Source organism: Aspergillus vadensis, assembly GCF_003184925.1.
Source record: "Aspergillus vadensis CBS 113365 unplaced genomic scaffold BO88scaffold_17, whole genome shotgun sequence".
Classification (NCBI taxonomy): Eukaryota; Fungi; Ascomycota; class Eurotiomycetes; order Eurotiales; family Aspergillaceae; genus Aspergillus; species Aspergillus vadensis.
In genome coordinates, this window is record NW_020292055.1 from 592,435 (window position 1) to 609,168 (window position 16,734).

A 16,734-nucleotide genomic window follows, 5' to 3' on the forward strand; every position below is an offset into this window, starting at 1 on the left:
ATGCTTAGTCTACCACACAAGGAACTCTTTCTACGGGTCTTACTGTACCAGCTCAAGGCCGTCCGATTTCAACCATCACCCACAGGGGCCGATTAATTTCGCAGCCTAATGCATACCCGTCAAATCCGCTCTTGCCCGAGAAGTAGTTGGGGATTATACACAGAATCAGATGCGTCCAGATACAGATACAGCAATGACATCGAAAAAAAAGTAATATTCGCAGATCGTGCTAAGTATACCGACATATTCAACTGAACATCATTGCTTTTCTACAAACTCAGCAAGCCACTACGTGACAAGTCTGCATTGGCAGCTCTCGTGTCCACATTATAGTATCAGAGCAATTCCCTGCAGCAGATATCACTTCGGACTGATGCAACTCCGAGTCGTATGGATAGTCCGAAGTAAGTTGCATATGATTCCTAGTGACATATGTCATTCGGAACAGGGAAAGCCTCCTAGTACGTATGAATCAATATCCTTGTTCGTAGGCTTGATATGTATACCTCCCCACTGCAGTCCTTACTTCTGGCGCTTCTTGTATGTCTAGGCAATATTCTAGTACCAATTGGCTCGTCATTTAGTGGCTCACTACCACTCGACAGCGTAGGTGGTATCAGGCGGGTGGGTATTATTGGAAAGTTTACTCTGTCCTGTATGAGATGCGTTGTGCGATGTGCATCCGTTCTGCACTTGCTCACCGGAGCATATGAAGGTCAATAGGACGAGTAGCTGTTGTCCTCGTCCGTATCCAGCATTCGGTGAAGGTGAAGAGTTCTGAGACTCCGACCCGATGCACGTGTCACGTGGCTGTATCTGACACCGCGCAGTCAGCCACATAGCAAACCGCAAAGAGCTAGCCCGACTGAAACATATTTTTCATGCCAGTTTTATTCTCATGTGTTTGATGCTGCATCTATATTACTGCTCCTGGTCAACCTTTGACCAACCTCTGGGGCCCACTGGTGGAGGGAAAAGTCATTGGGATCTTCCTTTATCGCCCTTTTCCCCCCCTCTGACTCTTTGTATACTATATAAAAGTTCACTTACCATTGTATATATCAGAAGGCACCTGGGCGGCCTTAATAATCAATGTATGACTTCAATAGAAAGTGGATACTCAAAACTCTGGCTACAGATAGATCTCACGGATGGAGTACGGGGATACCCCAATAATCGAGGGGATCCATAATAAATTCAAGTCCGGTGGTCGCAGCGGCCTTTGCAAGATCGGACATTTCACCACCCCCCATACATACTAGCGGTGTACCTTTGGCAGGATGTTGCAGGTCTTGGCCGTGATGTTCGATAAACTTGCCTGATGAAGCCTCGTAATAACATACATCGCGGATGGCTCGGTATCTGACATCGGGTCTCAGTGGAAGCCGCTCAAGATTGTATGATCACGCGCACCAATGCTTTACGTTGGTGGTGATGTCGTGAAGGGCATATTTAGGTTCTGGGGTAGTACAATAGGCATTCTATGCACTGCACCTGGTTAGCCTGATTTATGCACGGCTCCCAGCCATGTGTACTGCACTTTGTATATCCTGTGAGTAGGGATGGAGAGATGTATTTTGACTGTTACTGGACAAGCTTTCATGTAACGGATTTTAGTGTTTGCAAGCAATCCAAGGCACTAGTTTCTATAAGAATTAATAACTCAATTCCCTTTCGTCAACTTTTTTACAATTCCCCGAGATCTATCTGTAGCCACCGTTATGTGTATCCATTTTGTTTTGACGTCATGTAAATACCACTAAGCCCGAACAATGTTTTATTACACTTATCTACTGTATAAATTGAGCTGTCACTTACTGTGTCAGCGGTCAGGAAAAAAGCAATATAGAAGATCTTAGCGACTATTTCTCCTCCACCAAACGCCAGGTGGCCTCAGATACTATTTCTTGGTAATAGTGGCCAGAGGTAGTAATATTAAGCTATGTCTATGATTGGTTTCAGCTATTGGAAGCGTATTACTGGTATCCAGTATTACCATGTGATGTGGTGTATCTGTAATAATGCTTTCGGAGTGCGATTGTAATATCACTGTAATAGCTTTCAGGAATTCAAATTACAACATCCCTACTGTTGTGTTGTGGCTGGCTGGCGCCCAGCTGTATTAGCTTACACCTACAGGCAAGTCACATTATCAGGTAGTGTGATCGTCCGACTGCCATTGCAGGTGTGGTGTAACAGATCAGATCATCTCCGCTGGCCCGAAACTGCGTTATATTTGTCACACCGCGGTATCTGCGTTTACGTTTGTGATGTGGTTCCAAATTCGAATTTCGTCAGCTGTACTGTGCCTGGGGGAGGAAGATGAGACGGAGCGTAGGTAATCTCCGGGTTGTTTTTGAAAGTACTACATGTCTAACTGACCCCGTTATATTTTGTCAGTCCAGATATAGACACTCTTAATTTGTGAACTTGCACCCGCTGCAGCAAACTCCCACAGTGTACACATCTATATCTGTACCCTGGCCCTCCCGGCGAAAGTCATGTTTCTCGCAATCATTGTATCGGCTTGCGCCGTTATCATTACCCGCAGTGTTCATGTCTATCTGAGATTGTCCGCATTTCCTGGGCCATTCATCGCCGCTTTCACAGGGTGGTGGCGAGTATACCGATACTGGAAAGGAGACTTTCAAGAGGTTGTTACAAAGTGGCACAAAACACATGGCCCCATCATCAGGATTGGCCCGAATAGCCTGAGCGTGGCAGATGCGACCAACGTGCCAAAGGTGTACGGAACTAATCCAGTTCTTCGCAAGGTATTTCCCAGTCGTCGAATGTACAAACCGGCAAAATAGAGCCGTGGTTAATACTTCCCTAGGGATCCATATACAAGGTTTTCAGCAGCTGGTATCGGGGCAAAGACGTAACTGGAATAGAGTCAATCTTAGATGAGGACGAGCACACTGCTTTGAAGAGAGCAGTCGTAAACTCATTCAGTATCAGCGCCGTCTCGAGATACGAGCCTCAACTTGACGAGTGCACCTTAGAGCTGATGCGGCAGCTTGAAGAGCTTGACCAATTTGACCTGACCAAGTGGATAGAGTACTTTTCCCATGACATCACTTCTCTAATGGCCTTTTCAACTCCGCCACACTACATGAAACATGCCGATGAGATGGTAGACGGCGTACAGCCCGTTCTGCGATTTCTTACCAGGCTCGCCACCGGCTTTCTTCCTCTCACTACCGTTGTCCCATATACGGCACAGGCGCTTAGCTGGCTTTTTGGTCCAAGCTGGCGACTGGTGTCCATGGCCTTGGACTTACTGAGGGCACGACAGAACGAACAACGCAGTCTACCTACGGTGAAAAAGCATGACATGTTGGACACGTTCATCACAGCCCAAAAGGAGCGACCAGATTTAATGGCATGGGAGCGCCTCCTGAGCATGATAACGAGTATTGTGATAGCTGGCCCGGAAACGGTGAATTCGACTCTCATCACGACAATATACCACTTACTGAAGCACAGGAACGCCCTAAACCGTCTGAAACAAGAACTTCACCATGCACATCGCGCTGGTGAGTTGTCGTACATGCCCACCTTGAGGGAACTCTCCAAATTGGCGTACCTTGACGCTGTCACAAAGGAAGGCCTCCGGTGTCTTCCTTCAATAGCATTGAACTTAGAACGTATTGTTCCAAGTCAGGGTATGGAATTGTCGGGATATTTCATTCCCGGCGGAACAGAGGTTGGGTGCCTGCTCAGGGTAATCCACACTGATCAGAGTGTCTACGGCCATGATGCAGATACCTTCCGGCCAGAGCGCTGGATTGAAGCAACTCATGAGCAGCGAATACAGATGGAACGCTGTGGCCTCTGGTTTGGAAATGGGAAGCGAAACTGCATCGGCCAGCATATCGGCATTGCAGAAATGAAGAAACTGTTGGCCGCACTAATGCTACGATTTGAGGTTTGTGTGGAGTGCTCATGTTTATGGAGATTTACGTTGACTAACAGTCGCTTCTTGTAGATATCCGATGCTGACCCCGATGCCCAGCTTTCTTGGAATAAGAACACCTTTATCAATTACACGAATCGGCCATATTACGTTGCTCTCCAGCGAATAGAGAAGGCTGGAGAGGATGTCTCGACGGTCGGAAGCCCGTCAGCCCTGAGAGCCTAGCTATGATTGCGTCACGTTGGCTTGTACTTCTTTGCCTTTGTTGCGCGATGTCCGTTGCAGGTTCCCAAGGACACCCCAGTACATATCCTTGCCAATGTTCACTATCCAACTATACGTGAATTTCACCTATCAATCTCCGACGAAGATGTCTCTAGTCTAATGCTTACTTATAAAGCCAAGATACAGATTAAGTTGAATAAGGAATCTCGACAATGGAAAGTGATTGAAGAAAAAATTCCTGCCAAAGAGTGCTGGAAGCCATGTACTTGGGGTGGAGCTTTTGTGAATTAGAAAGAATGGAGTACCCAAATCTAGGGCAGCCAGGGCCCTCTTTCTGTGGGCCTGCGGTCACGGCAAGCCATCAGGCTGTGGTATGCTTATAAAATGTGGCGTATTCAAATACCGTCATTCTAACATAAAGCCATCCCCGGCTAACCAATCAGAACTCTCGTATCGAAGTCCCTCAACAGAACTTGCTCTCTCCTGTTCCCTACCCAGTCGAAGGCTTCGGGGGCTGTACGTGGGTCTGCTCCTCTCCGTATCTTCATAATGTGTGTTCTCGTAGGTGCGATTTTATCCCTCTCCCATCCTGAAATATCTGCCACTTAGACCACGCTGAAATGGGGGTTTGATCGGGTTTCCGCTGTCGACGAACCGCACAGAGGTAATCTGTCGTGGGTTCCAAGCACGTTCAACCGGCAAGTCCAAATGAGATGAGGTTTTGATCTGGTACACGTGATAACGGCTTTGCTATGTTTTATAGGGCACGCCGCCTTTTGCTGGTTTGTATTGACTTTCTGATCCCTTCTGTACTAATCAAAACAACTTGCAGGGCCATTGTACGTATGGAGTATATCTCTCCACTATATATAGTTCTTCCCGTCCTGAAACACTAAGTACTTTCTCGAAAACCCCGAGGCCATCTCAGGATATACCTGAATCCAGGTATATAGGATTTACTTCGAACCATGAGTGTATAATGGCACATTTATCTGACCTACTACGGCTGGTATATACCGAGGAATGTGTCTCGTTTGAGATTGAAGAATAATCGCAGAAATATAGAGTTCCATCGACCTTACGAGTGACGCTAGGAGTAGAGCTGACATCGAAAAAACTGAGATAATCCTATCTCGTAGCTTCGCTCCCCCATGAGATACTATGTGGAACTACCGGACCGCTCTTATTGCCCGGATTCTCTGGGTCAAAGTCCAAGCGGTCGGGGATTCTCAAACCAGCTGGTAAATGGTAACGAACAAACCAGACAGAGACACCATCCTTGTACAGCCATGGGTCTTCTGTTTGGCGTTGCCACGTTTCCAATCGCGACCTGAGATCGTCAAGAACGGCTGTGTAAGCTGGATCCTTCGCAAGATTGTGAACCTCTCTTGGGTCCGCCTCCAAATCGTAAAGCTCCTCTGGGGGGCGGAAAAAGTAGTCTCTTAGTTTCCGTCCGCCGACCATGATGTCCGTTTCGCTTGAATTACGGATATCCTCCCAAGAGAGGGATCCATACAGGTCAGCTGCGAAAGGGAAATCCAAACGCCAGGCCAGATTGCGGTGGTATTTGTACCGACGATCGCGAATGAAACGTGTGGGCCAGTAATTTGTCACTTCATGGAAGGTGTGCGAGCCAAATGTCTGGTTGAAACCTGGCAAGCCGTTGGAAGTTCCAACAAGCGGTAGAAGGGATCGGCCCAATCGCTTTTTCTCCGGATCGGTGACCTCAGGATGACCCACAAAGTCAAGAATAGTAGGAAGAATGTCAACATAGGAGATCGTGTTTGGGCTAACGGCAGGAGGGGTGTTTGGTTGTCTAATGATCAGAGGAAGCCGGACACCCGCATCATAGAGTGTTGTTTTGGAGTTGATGAAAGGCGGGCCATTATCGCTGAGGAAGATGACGAGGGTCGAGTCTTCTAGGCCAGTCTCCTTTAGAGCATCCAGCACAAACCCGACACCTTGATCAAGACGATGAATTGATTTGTAGTATTCGACCAGTTCAGAGCGAGTACCGGGGGTATCATTGACGAATAAGGGAATCGGAACATTTTCTGGTTCGAGATGAAGCTTAGTGATTCGAGGATCATAGTCATCCGTGTTTCCAAAGCCACCTCGAGTTCGGTCGCGATGAGGATCGTGATACCCGATAGTCAGTGCAAACGGTCTGTTGCTGGATTTTGCTTCCTCGAGAAACGATCTGGCCTGGTCGGCAATAACAGCAACATCGCGAGTGTCGCTCTCCTTGCGCAGTTGCCAGGGATAAACAGCAGATGGCCCTACATGAACCTTGCCCAGAATCCCCGTCCAGTAACCCGCTTCATTCAATAGATGAGGTAAACTCTTCACGTGGTCAAACGTCACGAAATGATGACGGTGGCTCGCAAGCCCATATTGTCCATTCTGGTGGGTGTGAAGACCGGTGTAAATGACAGAGCGACTCCCGCTGCAGGACGCCGTACTTGCGAATGCGTAGTCAAACCTGGTTCCTTGCTCTGCGAGGCGATCGAGGTTTGGCGTTTGGGATGTGTTGTCCCCGTAGCAGCTGAGTTGTTTCCCCAGATCATCTGCGATCAACAGAAGAACATTCTTCTTACTCGCCATTGTTGTGAAAGAAGCAAAATAAAGTAAGGCTGCGCCAAAGACCTTTGTAGCTCGTGGACAAAGAAGGTAAGAAATGCAAAGTTCCAAAGGAAGACGGGGTGCTGTGGGAAGCTGTCCAAGACCCCTGTTGAACCCCGCTTAGGATCACCTACCCTCGCATGGGCGGATAGGGAAATACCTCATAAGCTCAAGGAGTTAGCACCTAAGGTAACTACTGCAATTCCACCTATAGGAAGAGTTCCCTTGCTTGAACTTCGGGTAATTAGAGGTTCGGTTTAACCCGCTGCATCAACGCAATTCCGTCAGCAGATGATGTGCTTCCCGGACACATAAACACCATAACGTCCTTATCAAAACCACACTTCTTCTATCATGATCTCGTAAGTCGACATATCGATATAAATTAATCACGCCATATACTCTACACCGTCAATATATTGCTTTCATGTTGCAATGCGCCCTTAAATTAGGAATTCCTGAAGAAGAGCTGAAGTTGGAGGCATGTGCCTGAGAGGGTCCACTTCTGATATTCTCTGTGCTATGGTAGCTTAGTTTATGGCAGAAAGGAGCTATCACGTAGTACTTGGACATGCATGATGATGCTATGCGTAGCAATAACCAAGAAGATATAAATAATGTAGCTGAATTTCGCGGCCTCTTTTCAGGAATACTTCTCCCATCTACAATATATTTCTTCCCACGCAAGATAGAAAACCACGTGGACATTACAAAGTTCTCAATGCGTTTAACCTCATTAATTCCCGTCTCCCTGCTCGCTGGCCTCACAGTTGGCCAGCTGATTGGCCCGGTCGGTCCAACAACTAATCTTGAAGACAAGAATATTGAGTGCAACATCCTAGATTATGGTGGTGTTGCCGATAATCAGACCGATGTTGCAGCATCCATCGAGGCCACTTTCACCGAATGTGTGCTGAACAACCCCAAAAGTCGTCTTGTTATCCCCGAAGGCGACTATTTGATCAAGCGAAGCGTTGTTCTGAGTAATGGAACCAATTGGGCATTCCAGCTTGACGGTCTGATCACCGCGGCATATGGTGGAAACTGGACAGTCGACCGTGAGTTGATACTCCAAGGGTTTGCGGGAGAGCAAATAATAAACTCTACCATCAACGGCGAGGGTGACGGAAAATTCTTACTAGATGTGCTCGTCATTGTGAACGGTACGATTTACCCTCTGTTTCTTGGTAAGACATTACTCAGGCTTATTCGCTTTCAATATGTACAGCTGTCGATTTCGAGTTTTATTCGTCCAACGGGCTGGGCGCATTTCAGGGCCAAGGATATATCTATCGAAACTTGGAGAAGTGAGTTATCTGAAATCGTGCTCTTAAACACAGCTGATGGGCTTCAAAGTACCGACCGCCCTCGACTTGTGAGGCTTATTTCGCCTACGAATGCCTCCGTGCATGATTTGATCCTTGTGGATAGTCCCAAGTTCCACATCGTGTTTGACTTCGCTGTGAACCTGGAGGCATACCACCTTACTATCCGCGGTGCTAACCTAGGAAGCTATGATGGCATAGATGCCATCGGCACCAACTATTACATCCACGATAACGAGGCAAGTAAAAGGTCCTTATTTTCACGATATAACAGGGGCTAACAACCAGACCAACGACAGGTCACAAACCGTGACGAATGTGTCTCTGTGAAAAGTCCATCCCATCATGCTTTGGTCGAGAACCTGGTTTGCAACCAAGCAGGCTCTGGCGTTTCAATCGGCAGTCTCAACGTATCTGCGGAAATATCCAACATTGTGGGTCTCATCAGTTATTGATTCGTCATAGGTCTTGGCAGATACTGATATGAAACAGGAAGCTCGCAATATCAGCATTATCCAGGGTAACAACATCGCCTTCATCAAGACGTATCCTGGAGGATCTGGATACGTTAGAGATGTCACGTTTGAAAACTTCCGGTCCCTGAACAGCCTGTACGGATTGGACATCAACCAATACTGGCAAAACACATGGGAACCTGATACCGGCTCCGTGACATTGAGCAACCTTGTATTCAAGAACTTCTCAGGTATTACGGCCCCTTTTTGTCGGTCAAGTCAGCCCTCATACTCACGCACAAACATAGGATCGGTTGCCGATGGAGCACTCCGCCCGCCATTGTATCTGTTTGCCAGTGACTTGACCTTTGCAACAAACGTCACCGTGGAGGAATTCTCTGTATGGACTGAGACTGGTACGACAGTCGTGAATAAGATCAGCAATATCTTTGGCACTGGAGATGACAGTTATGGAGAAAATGACGGAATTGAAACTCTGCAGTCTGGAGAGTCGCCGTATACATATACCAGCACCTATACTATCACGGCTTCTCCGACCAATTGGCAAGCTCCATCAACCCCAACATGGGCCTTACCGAGCACTGGATACGGAAGTAAGTCAAATGGTAGTGTTCGTGCCACTGAACAGAAAGCTAACTAGTCAATAGCGGCGTCACCCATCCCGGTCTATACTCCCGCACCCCTTTGGCGTCCTGGTGGAATCGACTACAATCTTCATTACTGGGGAAGCTTTTAGTTAGATCATCAGCACGACTGTTCGTATAACGTATGTCGGGTATGGTAGTAGAGAATGTATAGACAGACTTGGCTTGATACAAGCTTCTTCTGGGCTTTTTTTGTAAGGCAGAAAGAGCAATTATTCTCGCCCGCTACTAGTATAGAGCTCCTTGACATATCCCGATAATGAAAGGCTGGTCTCCCGACCATAGTTCCACTTTTACGAACACGTATAGCATCCTTTCACATGTTCCTATCAGCGCAGCCCAGTATTGCGTAGAATAACACACCGCTGGCAAGTGAACGGAGATACCAAACTACGCCAATTCCAAAGCTGGCTCAGTCGAAGTACGGTCTACCAGCACTAGCAATTTCCCACCAATCCTGATAAATAAATTTGAACAGGGCCTCGACTGTCGGTAAATTAAGCAAGGAGGGGCACCGACAGCGTTCAGGGTCCTGCGTGGGCTATGATTGGAGTAGCCCTAGCTTGTGTCATCCGCGCTTACATGACGACGATGGTCAGCAGCAGCAACACATGGTCGGTTTGCGCCAACTTAGACTTAAGCAAATTGTAAGGCAGCTAGTTGCTGTCGTCGTCCAATTAATATAATATAATTCTACTACTATCTCATTAGTATATTTTTGCTTAGCAGTGATAGTATAGTATGTCTGGTGGTACTTTGATAAGGCAAATGCCCATCACCTCATCGCCATTGTCGATCACGCACCTCCGTACTCGAGCCTCGAGGGGCTACTGCCCTATGTACCCATCACATGTATATAACTTCAAGATAACCAACGTGCGTTCATCTCCAACAAGCCATACTATCTCGGTCGGTCCTGGATTAACTGTTATACCATCTTGTTCTTGTCTGGCATACGGCTCGCTCTGACTATGGAGCGAAATTCCTCCAAAGCTGCGTCTTCTCTGGATCGCGATCAAGTGGACAGAAGCCAAGACCTCAAAGATGGAACCTATGTGAACCTTGCCGAGCCGGATGATTCCCCTGGCTCCGATGCAGTCCTTACTTCTCTCTTCCGTCGGACCAAGAAACACGACCCCGACGCCATCGCCACCACTAGAAGTGTATTCGACGATCCATCCCTTGCACCATTTTACCAACCCCATCCAAAGTATGAGAATCTTCATCGCTTCGACCCCAGCGCACGATGGACCTATCGGGAGGAGAACAAAGTCCGACGTAAGACAGACTGGTCAATTCTTCTCTGGATCCTGGTTATGTTCTTCGGGTTGAACCTCGATCGAGGCAACCTGAGCAACGCCAACTCCGACAACCTTCTCGGCGATCTGAACCTGACTACGAACGACTACAACAATGCGCAGAACATGTACCGCGTGGGTTTCCTAATTGCAGAAATCCCTTCGCAGATGCTCGGAAAAGCAATCGGTCCTGATCGGTGGATTCCCGTTCAAATCATCTTGTGGAGCTTCGCATCCGGAGGACAATTTTTCATGCACAACCGAGCGGGATTCTTCGCGTGTCGATTCTTCATAGGGCTGTTCATGGGCGGCTTTATCCCCGATTCCATCTTGTATTTGTCCTATTTCTATACCAAGGCGGAGATGCCGTTCCGCCTGGCACTGTTTTGGTTCACTGATTCGATATCGGGTGTCATCGCATCTTTCATTGCGTACGGTGTCTTGCATATGCGCGGAGTTGACGGGCGGGAAGGATGGAGATGGCTTTTCCTAATCGAAGCGCTGATCAGTTTCGTGATCGGCTGTTTAAGCTTCTTGTTTCTGGTCCCTGGACCCACTCAGACCAGAACGTGGTGGAACCCGAAAGGGATCTTCTCGGAAAGAGAAGAGACCATCATCGTTAATAGAGTGCTGCGTGATGATCCATCGAAGGGCGACATGCACAATCGCCAAGCATTGTCCCTGGGGATGTTGTGGAAGAGTCTCAAAGACTATGACCTCTGGCCGATATACATCATCGGAATCATGTTCGAGATCCCGACGTCACCTCCGAAGTCTTATCTGACCTTGTCGCTAACGGCGATCGGCTTTTCCACATTCCAGACGACCCTCTTGTCCATTCCGGTGACTGTCTTTGCCGCTATCAACCTTGTACTCGTCGCGCTCTTATCTGAGTTCTGGGGCCAAATCTCAATTGTTTGCCTCCTGACCCAGCTGTGGTCGCTTCCACTCCTCATTGTCCTCTATACATCTGCTGGAAGCCTTTCCAATTGGGGGCTCTATGCCGTCTCGTTCATTTTACTGGGTTGGCCGAATCCACAAGCTGCCCAGGTGAGTTGGTGTTCACGGTTGAGTAACAGTGTCAGAACCAGAGCAGTCGGTGCAGCGGTCTTTAATATCATGATTCAACTGTCTGGAATTGCCTCTTCCAACATTTACCGATCGGATGATAAGCCTCTGTATCGCCGTGGAAATAGACAGCTGATTGCGATCAATGTTGCCACTATTGTCATGTATGCGCTGGCCAAGTTTTATTATGTCTCTCGGAACCGGTGGAAGAAGGCTCAATGGGACAAGATGACGGCCCAGGAGAAGGCGACTTACTTGGAGACAACCACGGATGAGGGGAATAAGCGACTTGACTTTTATTTCGATAGTTGAAAGAGTTATTATGCTGCTGGGGTAATTCGCGGGTTGGTAGGAGACGTTCTTGTCAAAAGATTTAGTGGTTAGTAGCGGACCGCATTGGTGAAGGGTGACTGTTTGTCGACAGGACAAGCAATGAATTTAAAAACTGGCCATAAAAATAATCATCCATACATTGTCGTGAAAATAGTGAACTCCTCAAAAGTATATGGTTATCAGAGCGACCATTAGAGTGTGTCGTTCGTGCCTTCGGTTATCACACAGTGGAATACTTGTAGGGTAGCAATAAATTCGAAACAGCAGATGTCATACATAAAATCAAGGAGCATATATTGTTCTGCAAGGAAATGAATGAAATTTAAGATTTTCTCCGACAGAAAGATTTTCTTCCTGGTTTTATGCAGTTTTTCGCGGCTTCTGGTCCGCGGTAGATAGTTGGTTTTTTAAAAGTTGGGCGGAAACGAACACGAAAACGAACCAAAATAGAAACAGGGGTCCTCCGGCTTAAACGAATATACGAGTGGACCCCCACTATAGATCTGGGATCATCGGCGAAAAGGTCACCAAATGTTCAGGATAGGATGCTTACATCCAATAGCAGCTACTTTGTAGACAGTAGCGCCTGTTTCAAGCTTCTTGATCCGACCGACTTCTGGACCCGAATAAACCACCCCGTTCCCTGGGCGAACAATGCTAAGGCCTTAGTACAAATGAAGTGTTCTCCGTAGCCCCATATTATCATACTATACACAACGAGGTTTTCGTTGCAAAACGGTTTCCTCAACCTCACCTGTGCGGGTCCATTTTCTGTTAGTCTGTTGTTCGAAGTCCCAAGGCACTATGGACTGATAGTATAAGTACCCAGCTCCATAAGAACTTTCCCCGTCTGGCCTTCGAGAGATTTTCCAGGCCCTCCTTCTCTCACTACTGTTTATTATTTTTTCTCACACTCTTTTCCGATCTTATATATCTTTACTTCGTTGTTATTACTTTTCATTGACCACAAAATGCTGGGCTCCAGAGATCCCGAAAGTTATGAATTCGCATTCTACCGCTATAACCCCAGCATGGGTGGCGCCGTTCTTTTCATCCTTCTCTTCATTGGCACAACAGGGTATCATGTCTTCCAAATGGTCAAATCTCGCACATGGTTCTTCATTCCATTTGTCATAGGCGGTATATGTATGATACTCCCCACTGTTAATAGCCCAGAAACATGCTGACTTTACTAGTTGAGATCATCGGATATATCGGACGTGCCATGTCCAGCAAGCAGAGCCCAAACTGGACGCTCGGACCTTACATTGTGCAGACGCTGTTCCTCTTACTCGCCCCTGCCCTCCTTGCAGCCTCTATATACATGCTACTCGGTCGGATTATCCTCGTGTTACAGGCTGAAACCCATGCACTGCTGAAAAAGAAGTGGTTGACGAAGATTTGTCACGGGCGATGTGCTTTCGTTCTTACTGCAGGGAGCAGGTACGTGTTTTCTAGTCAACTCCTTCAGTGCTTAACTTCTCTCTGACTCAATTCAGGCGGCGGAATCCAGTCCAGTGGCAGTCTGTCCGCCATGAAGACTGGCGAGCACATCATCGTCGTAGGCCTTGTGATCCAGATATTCTTCTTTGCATTTTTCATGATCACCGCGACCCACTTCTACCTGAAGGTCAAGAAGTATCCGTTCCCTCGATCTTGCTCTCCGCATATTCCTTGGAAGAAACACATGAAGGTACTCTACGCGACGAGCTTCTTTATCATGGTCCGTTCCATGTTTCGACTCATTGAGTACATTCAAGGAAATAATGGGTTTCTCTTGCACCATGAAGCCTTTCTTTATATTTTCGATGCACTGTTGATGTTTATCACCATGGTCATATTCAACGTTGTCCATCCGCAAGAAATCGGCCAGCTACTCCAACACCCCAATGACTATGACATGGCGTCTTTCCCAGAAGAGCAGACCCCAAAGCCCTACCAAGGGTACAATAATGTGTGAGATAGCTGTGGCCTTGATACTACGATCGGTCGCCATAAAATCTGCCCCTGTTCGCGCTATATATATTATGTTCGTTGTCTTCTTTCCAGTCCCGACTCTTTACTACTTCTTATCTACATCTTAATAACACCTTCAATTTCAGGCGGATGAACAAGCCTTGCCAAATTGTGGGGCTTATAGCTACATTCCCGTCACGTGACTTTGCCTCAAGAGGCCGGGTTAGTGCAATTAGAAACGATAGAATCATGACATTTTTACAAAGGAGTTCTGTACTATTCAGGCTGTTATTCATTATACTCTTATAGAATTTTATTGTTAATCAAGATATCTCGATTTTGGTCCGTAGGGGCGGATACTCCAACAAGACATCAGGAATCAGAACATTCTAGATCTATATTTCCGCAGTATCTTCAAAATTCGCCTTTTTTTTTTTTACAAGTTCATCCCAATGTCAGACCGGATGCTTTGAGTAGTGGAAATATGTCCGACCGTTAGTTGCGAGTATTTTTAGCATGTCATGTCTTGGGTCGCAGTCTATACATAGATGGTCATCGGATATGTTGATGGTCTAGACAAAACTAGACTAGGATGAAACTGGGTGTCTCACAGGGTATCTCATTCGTCCAACAGCATCAGTTGTTTCGGCCCGCTAGTTTCCACCGCATGTCACTTGTCTCGGATTATTCTTGAAGGCTTGGCAGTTCGATATTCAGGGAGGCATTGGTTGGTGTGGTTAAATAGAGTCATTCACGCCATTAGTTTCCTCCTTCAACGTGCGCGAATTGATTATTCAGTATGGCGTCTAAGACCCTGCTACTCATTCCGGCATTGGCGACGGTCGCTCTGGGGAATGTATTGGACCTCGCTATTAAGGTCCGAAATGGTTATGTATGTGAATTCTAGCTCCCTAAAATTTGTTTGCTAAGTTGTGGAATAAGAGGACCATCGAGGTTGACCTCGGAACCCCGGGAGGCCCGTTTGATCTGATGTACGACACTGGATCATCAACGCTCTGGGTGCTCGATAGCAATTGTACAGATGATTGTGTGAATGTGAGCGGGTTAGTTCATCACTCCCTCTTATTTCACGACTATATTACTGACGTCTACCAGCTACTCTCGACACAGCTATAATCTCACTTCTACCGGCGTCAACTTGGGTGTCGAAGACAGCATTGATTATAGCGGTGGCACCGTCAGCGGCTTTACTGCCACGGATATTCTCACTATCCCAAACACTGACGTCTCCTATCGCCAAAGCTTTGCGATCATCACCGACAGTACCTGGGCGGCATTGGCAGCTGATGGATTCCTCGGCTTGGCATCCTCCACCATTGCTTTCAAGAATACCACATCCGCCTTCGAACAAATGATGCAGGACGGGCTCTTGGACGAACCTCGATTTGCCCTATACGCAGGTTCCGGGGTGTCGACCACATCGAATCCTGATCCGGAGAATAATGGCGTGTTTACTTTCGGTGGTAGCCATGAGGATATCTATGCGGATGGCGATCTGCAATGGATGACTATGCTGTCCCCCTTCGAAATCTACAAAACAAATCTCCTTGGCATTCAGGGACACAACACCTCCAATGGCCAGAACATGTCCAGCGAAGTTCTAAACTGGTACGGCCAGGTTATTTTCGACACTGGTATGAACCCCCCCTACGACACTATTATTCCTTCTGAAAGACTCGGTCTAACCCATATAATGGCGTAGGCGCTTCCGCGATAAGCATTCCCAATGACCAAATTGAGGCCATGTATGCCATAACCCCGTTTTCTTACGCCGATATCTCATCCGGATACCGACCTCTGTGCTCCGATTTCAACAATACATGGTCAATCTCCTTTACAATGGGCTTCTACGGCGAGGGCGTTACCTTCAACTTGACCGGTGATCAGCTGGCTGTACCAGGGTATCAGGACGACGAGCATTGCTTCCCTCCTTTCAATCCATGGGACAGCTACAATACTATCATTGGCCAGCATTGGTTGAGCAACTTCTATGCTGTTTTCGACTTTGGATCTTTTGACCCGGAGACATATGATATCCGTGTTGGGTTGGCTCCTTTGAAGAAGGAATACCTGCCGAGGGCTTAAACTAAGCTCTACCGTCTCAGCGATCTAACATTTGCCACCAATTACAGCGCGGGTGTGAATATTTGATTCATACGGAGGGGTTTTTTATTACGTTAAATTTGTAGTAACCCGAATATCATGGAATTCTTCGCGCCTTTCTCTTACAATAGCCGGCCTAAGGTGCATACCGATTGGTTTTTAGGATCAGGGAATTGGGGGGGACCATTTCACACTGGACCAGTGAAGCAGCAGCAGACGGGTAATAATTCCAGCGGCGCTGGTGGCCTTGATATTGTTAGAGATTTCGTCCCTGTGCACAGTGTCTATTGGAAGGGCGTCAAAGGTCACGGATGTTAGGACAGCTATGGTGACGGCGACATATATCGATGTGGTTATTGATCCGGGGTTATTTTGGGCAGAAAATGTATGCGGAATCGTAAGGTTCTATGTTGATGATGCAGACCACCGGGTTTCTTGCTGGTGCTGGGACGATGAAGACGGAGGTCTGACGGTGCTGTGTGTATGGTCCCCTGAAGAGTGTGGGCTGACGGGCATGTCGATAGACATACATAGGTCACAGCGATGTACCCTCGCAAGCACAACATGACTAGTGCAACCATGAACTCTGATTTTGTGAACAGTACCCCGATAGGGCAGATGAGATGATAATACTAGCGTTAATCTAACCGAGTATCTTCCAAAAGCTTTGAAATATCCCTTTATATCCAAAAGATATCGTATAGTAACCAATTAATTTCCAATATTCGTATACATCATATCTCT

General features: G+C 47.2%; 6 protein-coding genes across 6 annotated transcripts; 5 read left to right on the forward strand and 1 right to left on the reverse strand.

The window, feature by feature from the left end:
- Nucleotides 1-2,501: 2,501 nt before the first annotated feature.
- On the forward strand, nucleotides 2,502-4,144 carry BO88DRAFT_465956 (pisatin demethylase; the record flags this gene model as incomplete). Its single annotated transcript, XM_025711445.1, has 3 exons — nucleotides 2,502-2,774; nucleotides 2,837-3,931; nucleotides 3,992-4,144. 3 exons carry the CDS (start codon nucleotides 2,502-2,504, stop codon nucleotides 4,142-4,144), a joined length of 1,521 nt encoding a protein of 506 aa, XP_025561212.1.
- Nucleotides 4,145-5,272: 1,128 nt separating this feature from the next.
- On the reverse strand, nucleotides 5,273-6,748 carry BO88DRAFT_416905 (sulfatase family protein; the record flags this gene model as incomplete). Its single annotated transcript, XM_025708278.1, has 1 exon — nucleotides 5,273-6,748. One exon carries the CDS (start codon nucleotides 6,746-6,748, stop codon nucleotides 5,273-5,275), a length of 1,476 nt encoding a protein of 491 aa, XP_025561213.1.
- A 739-nt stretch (nucleotides 6,749-7,487) lies between these two features.
- On the forward strand, nucleotides 7,488-9,303 carry BO88DRAFT_344444 (putative rhamnogalacturonase; the record flags this gene model as incomplete). Its single annotated transcript, XM_025703232.1, has 7 exons — nucleotides 7,488-7,929; nucleotides 7,995-8,073; nucleotides 8,123-8,341; nucleotides 8,426-8,525; nucleotides 8,584-8,797; nucleotides 8,855-9,160; nucleotides 9,215-9,303. 7 exons carry the CDS (start codon nucleotides 7,488-7,490, stop codon nucleotides 9,301-9,303), a joined length of 1,449 nt encoding a protein of 482 aa, XP_025561214.1.
- An 879-nt stretch (nucleotides 9,304-10,182) lies between these two features.
- Nucleotides 10,183-11,982, forward strand: BO88DRAFT_369046 (putative MFS transporter; the record flags this gene model as incomplete). The annotated part of the gene is made up of 1 exon (XM_025704130.1): nucleotides 10,183-11,982. The coding sequence occupies one exon, from the start codon at nucleotides 10,183-10,185 to the stop codon at nucleotides 11,887-11,889; it is 1,707 nt and encodes a 568-aa protein (XP_025561215.1). The 3' UTR covers nucleotides 11,890-11,982.
- Nucleotides 11,983-12,881: 899 nt separating this feature from the next.
- Nucleotides 12,882-13,870, forward strand: BO88DRAFT_455441 (RTA1 domain-containing protein; the record flags this gene model as incomplete). Its single annotated transcript, XM_025710867.1, has 3 exons — nucleotides 12,882-13,050; nucleotides 13,107-13,325; nucleotides 13,410-13,870. The coding sequence occupies 3 exons, from the start codon at nucleotides 12,882-12,884 to the stop codon at nucleotides 13,868-13,870; spliced, it is 849 nt and encodes a 282-aa protein (XP_025561216.1).
- A 781-nt stretch (nucleotides 13,871-14,651) lies between these two features.
- Nucleotides 14,652-15,972, forward strand: BO88DRAFT_465960 (pepsin-like aspartic protease; the record flags this gene model as incomplete). The annotated part of the gene is made up of 4 exons (XM_025711446.1): nucleotides 14,652-14,758; nucleotides 14,809-14,930; nucleotides 14,983-15,521; nucleotides 15,590-15,972. Exons 1-4 carry the CDS (start codon nucleotides 14,666-14,668, stop codon nucleotides 15,970-15,972), a joined length of 1,137 nt encoding a protein of 378 aa, XP_025561217.1. The 5' UTR covers nucleotides 14,652-14,665.
- Between the last annotated feature and the right edge of the window lie 762 nt (nucleotides 15,973-16,734).